Source organism: Octodon degus, unplaced genomic scaffold, assembly GCF_000260255.1.
Source record: "Octodon degus isolate 3935 unplaced genomic scaffold, OctDeg1.0 scaffold00122, whole genome shotgun sequence".
NCBI classification, from domain to species: Eukaryota; Metazoa; Chordata; class Mammalia; order Rodentia; family Octodontidae; genus Octodon; species Octodon degus.
Genome location: NW_004524698.1, coordinates 1,591,909 through 1,597,632, shown reverse-complemented (window position 1 = coordinate 1,597,632; position 5,724 = coordinate 1,591,909). Strand labels below are relative to the sequence as shown.

Genomic DNA, 5,724 nt, shown 5'->3' with positions numbered 1-5,724 from the left:
AAAAAAATTATACTTTGAGATTCTGAAAGAGGAAAATTTATGTAACATTTTGGCCTGTATGTCATTTATTTTGCTTAGCATTATGGTTTCCAGGTACATCCATTTTTAAAACAAATGCATATTTTTAAATTTTTTTCAAGTACATACTTTAACAAAGCAGTCAATGTATGAGCCCTGTCTAAAAGGGACTATTATATCTTTCTTTTCAGATTTTTTTAATATTTGGGGTTATATTGAGCCAAGAATTTGGTATTAAGGAAATTAGAATGTTTGCTTAGAATAAAATTACAAATTTGATATGCTGATTGAAAAAGACAGGATAACTCTGGGACTTGTAAACTCATAGTATTACTTGATTAAATCTTTTAACATATCCAAAGAAAGACTATTACAGCTTTATCTCAGTGTACTCCCAAAGCAGCAACCATAGGTAGGCCTTTGTGGAGGTGGCTGGATCTAGGGTGTGTGCTGCTGGGATCAAGGATGTGACAATGGGATTGAATTCATGGTAGGATGTAAGGATGAAGGCTGCTCACCCTGGATGTGAGTGCCACCTGCACAAAGGGTGACTTGTGTGGATAAGATATAGGGGACAGAAGGACAGTCTCTGCTTATCCCTGTCTATTGTCACTTGCTGGCTGTTTTTTGCCTGCCCTGTTTTGCCATGGACAGTTTCTCCTCTCTGATGACCCTTTGCTGTCTCACCGTAACTTGGAAGCAGCCAACTATGAACTAAAACCTCTATAAACTGTGAGCTAAGTAAACCTTTTCTCCTTTAACTTTGAGTGTTAGATGTTTTATTTCAGCAACAGGAAAAGTAACTAAGAATTCAGTAGCAGAAGTGGGATTGTTTCAGTGATGTTCCCTGGCCATGTGGCTCAGGAGCCTTTGGAACTGGTTTGTGGGGAGAATTGGGAAATATTTGGAGATGTTAGCTGAGGAAGCAGCCCTGAAATGCCTTATTCTGTATTTGATAGGAGATTTTTGTCAGAACTCAGAAGACCAGAAGGCTGATAGAATGCTTCCAGGGTCAAGTGGGTTTTTCTTTTTTCCTTTGAGGAGGACTGCATTGGCTGTTGGACACCAGAACATGTGTGTTTTCCCCTGGTAGAAAGTCTGTCTGTATTTTACTTGTGTTGAGTGTTTGCTTGAGATTGAGACTAAGGGTGGAAGACTAATCTTGCAGAATAAATTTCAAGGTCGTCTAATGTTGAGGGGGTGGCATGGGTTAGCCATGCTGGGGCAGGGGTGTTAGCCAGATTTGTGTTAGGAATCAAGAGCAAAGAGCCCAGAAAATTGATTTTAAAAAATTTTGAAAGGGTTGGCCAAGTAGCTCAGGGGATTAAAGCACCTGAGCTACTTTAGGCAGATGCAGGGGCTGGGAGTTTGATCCCTGGTCCTACTATGCTGGTCCTGCCCCCAGGGCTGTGCCGGCCCTGCCCCCAGAGTGCCCTGAGATAGCCATTGAGACTGGGCATGGTGGTGCACACCTGTAATCCCAGCACTTGGGAGACTGTAAGCAGGAGGATCACTATGAGTCCAATCTACACAGTGAGACCCATGTAGACCCTGCAGACCCTGTCCTAAATACAAATACAAATACAAATAATAATAATAACAACAACAACAACAATAATAATAATTTTAAAAAAAATAAAACATTTTGAGTGTGGCCAGAAAGGAAGCTCTAGTTGCAGCATGTAAAGATGCAACAGAGGAGAAATTGGTTGCTGAAAAGACAAGTAAGAAAAAGCCAAATAATTCATAAGAGAACAGAGGCTGGAGGATATCACAAGAACCAGCATAACTCCACCCTTTACAGCCTCAAAATGTGAAAGACTGTGCTTTATCAAGAGAGCCACAGAGCATTGTGTACCAGAAGGGAGGCAGCCTAAGGAAGTTTTCCTTGGAATGGTTTATAAACACTGAACCCCTACAACCAAGAGAGAAGGGAAGCCTGATACTGCTCCAGCTGGAAGCAGACCCTTGGCATCCTCCACCGGGTGCTGGGTTTAGGTATATGCAGAAAGCAAGTGTTGTGCTTAGTAAGTCTTCCACCCAGATTTTAGAAGAAAGCCCAGAGAACAGAAAGCATGACCCTGAGATAACAGTGTGTGAAGCTGTGAGTATGAAGCCCAAGGTGTGGCGGTAACCCCAGAAGTTTAGAGAAGCTAGGGCCATGGATCATCTGAAGAAAAATGCAAGGAGGGAGCAGAGCTGACCCAAGAGAGAAACCCTGGGAGCAGCAACCACTGGTAGTGCAATAGAGGCAGAGCCACCCAGAGTCCTTTGGAGTTCACATCTTGCCATAGATTGCCTTTGATGTTGGACATGAAACTACAGGACTTAATATTTGCCCTTCTGGAATTTGGACTTGCTTTAGTTCCATTCCTTTTTATCCCCCTATTTGTACTGTTTGGAATGGTAATGTCTGTCTTGTGCAATTGCATGTTGGACATGTTTAACTTCTCTTTTATTTGTATAGAAGCTTGCAGCTAAGAGTTTACATTACACCGAAGAGGAGACTTGGGACTTGGAGGACTTTGGCAACTCTTAGAGATAGACTGAATGCCTTTTGTGTAAAGGGAGGTACACAAGTGTTTCAGGGAAGCTATGGGTAGAATGTCAAGGTTTGTATCTCAGTGTGCCCCCAAAGCTTCATACAGTGATAGGTGGGACTTTTTCAAAGGAGGCTGGATATAGAGTGTGTGCTGCTGAGATCAAGGATTTGATGCTAGGATTGAGGCTGACCCACCCTAGGTGTGAGTGCTACCCTCCCAAAGGGTGGGTATCCTGGATAAAGTGCAAGGGACAGGAGGAAGGTATTGTCCCTTGTCCTTTGTCACTTGCTTGCTGCTTGCTGTCTTCTCCCTGTCCTGATCTGCCATAGACTGTTTCTCCTCTGTATTGCTACTCTGCCCTGCTATCTGCCTAGGAGTCAGCCAACTATGAACTGAATTTCTATAAACTGTGAGCCAATAAACTTGTCCTCCTTTAACTTTGGGTGTTGGGTGTTTTGTCTAAGCAATAAGAAAAGTAACTAAGTCAGACTATATCCATTCAATCTATAGATTGTTTAGTCTTTGTAACAGGCCGGTGTTAGTAGGTGCCTTCTAAGCTGCATGTATGTGATAAGGAACTAAATGATAGAACTTTTTGCTGAATGGCTCCATTAATCTCTAAAGCCATCTGTCTTGTTGAAAATGTGTTTATTTCACTCTCCTTGTTAAAAGTCTATGTTCGTCAAACAATCTTGTGAGGAGGAATTGGCTCATCATTATGTAGGTCTCCCTCCAAGTAATATGTTGATTTTGGCCATGTTTCACGGACAACATGAAAGTTGCAATTTCTATTATGATATAATAGTTTGCAATTCTGGTTTTTCATCAGATTAATATTTTTAATATTCCCCCTGAAAATTATATTTGCCCACAGTTGTGATGAGAAAAATAGATTTTGTGGGGCTGGGGAGATGGCTCAGTAGAATAAGTGCTTGCTTCGCAAGCCCAAGGGCCTGAGTTCAATCCCCAGTTCCTCAAAAAAAAAAAAAAAAAAAAAAAAAGACTTTGAGCCTTGAGGACTTTGACAAATTTATCCAAATAATATCATCCTGTGAGATGTCTTAGAAGACAGCTAGCCAACTTTCTCCTTGGAAGGTATTTAGCATCACCGTTGTTTGAGAATATTTAGCATCACTTTTTCAGCTTGAAATTGTCAGTAATCACTGGTTGAGAGAATTAAATTGTGCGAAAGACCCATTTCTACTGAATGACTGTGTTTCATAAACTAAATCATAGGTGCTGTTGGGACTGTATGAACCTGAGATTATGTGTCTTTTAACATACAGATCCATAGGCTGATTTATACCACATTCCTGCTGTTTCCCTTCATAGCTTTTATATTATGTCTACTTCAAAGTCTCAGTGATAGTAAATAAACAGTAAATTCACAGCATGACAGCTCATGGCTTTCCTTCTCTATAGAACTTGTGAATATTAAGAAAATGATAAGGATCTATTGAAGGGAGAGGTAACTCTTCAGATTTCTTGTTCCCTGGCAATGTATAGTATTCAGCAGTGATTAAACAAGGTGATAGTATAATTATTTTTAGTACAGCATTTTTCATAGCATTTTATAAAAGCAAATGCTGCCTTCCTCTTCTATCTTTCACAAATGGCTTGGCACAAAATAGCATTCTGGAGAAAAAGCATATTGCAATTTTTTTATTTCAAATAGGGGAAAAACAGGTGAATTGTTCAAGGTATTGTAATTGTGTAATCTGCTTGCTAGGGTATTTCCACAGGATGTATATTATTTGGAGTCAAAGGATTGAATATACTGAACTTGTCAGAAAGAATATCAGAGTAGACTAAGTTCTATTTTAAGCTTCACTCATACTAGCTGGGTAATTTTAGCCACATTACTTAATTTATGTTCTTAATTTCCTCATAATTCTCGTGTTATTGTTAAGAGTTACTTGAAGTTACATGAAGAAAATATTTGATAAATCTCCTCGTTTAGGATCTGGCACATAAAATGCCCTCAATGAATGACAGCTTTTATTATTGTGACCATTAATACTATAACATTAAATACTTTTTTTTTTTTTCGGCACCAGGGATTGAATTTAGGCCCTTGCACTTGCCAGGGAAGCGCTTATTCTACTGATCCATCTCCCCGGGCCTTAAATACTACTATTAATGGTATTATTCTTGGAAAATGTCAGTGTTCATGTGTTTCTGTCTACTATAGGGAATATAATGAGATGTGTACTCTGATTTTAAGAAATTTATGATTAATTTCCTGGTTATAAAGGCTTCACAATCTACATTAGATCAACTTCTTTAAGTCAAATAGGGAAGAGTTATTACAGAATAATTTTGCATGGCAAAATTTCCCAATTTCTTATTAAGTATTTAAAAAGGTAGCTCTTCTGGACAATCTTTAAAATAATAATTCAAGAAGCCTGGAATGGGTTCATTCCTCTGTATTTTTGATTAGAATTCTAGGGGATTCTCTTACAGAGTTTCAATGGATGGGTCCTAACCTATGAAATACAGGTATTTCAGAGCTTTTGACTGTGGCTTGTGTGTGTGGCATAGCCTCTAATCATGGTTTCATTGTGTTCTGGGTTGTCAGAATGTGCTGTGTATACTGCTTTAAATGAAATTTATTATATTTTTGGAATGCTTTAAACTATATGTAGATCTGTTATATTTTATTACCATTGTTCAGCTTATTTCTTTGAGTGTTCAATTTAAACCCTTGATAGCTCACTGGTGTTAGAGAAGCTATCTTGAATTTTATGTTGGGTGTACTTAGCTTCCTTAGATGTTATTTATTCATAGGACATTTCTGTGATTAATCCTCTGTTCCATGTGAAATGTGCAGGTGAAGTAGTTTCTGGATCTCTGAGGATTGGCGCAGTTAGTGCACCAATATACAATGCCCATGAGAAAATGAAGGTGCCTGATGTTCTCTTCTATGACAATGTTCAGGTAAGGGCAGTGCTTTGTGTTCTGGGATAAATAGCTGCTTGTTCTGTGGTAGTTAACTTTGATCCAAGTGATACTGAGATGTAATTGTATTTGTAACTGCCTTCATTCAATTTACAAGATAAAATGTTGAACATCTTTCATTAAAGCATAAAACTGAAAATTACAAAGGTACTTAAATTGGAGGAGTGGCTGCTATGATTAGATAAGTTTTATATGGATATATATA

General features: G+C 38.7%; 1 protein-coding gene across 1 annotated transcript in view; it reads left to right on the top strand.

Annotated features, from left to right (window-relative positions):
• The window catches only part of Vwa8 (von Willebrand factor A domain containing 8), a 441,297-nt gene that overhangs the window by 149,112 nt on the left and 286,461 nt on the right, over window positions 1–5,724 (top strand). The window contains exon 19 of the mRNA XM_023700137.1: window positions 5,392–5,498. Within this exon, the coding sequence (XP_023555905.1) occupies window positions 5,392–5,498 (107 nt within the window). The remainder of the gene's footprint in view (window positions 1–5,391; window positions 5,499–5,724) is intronic.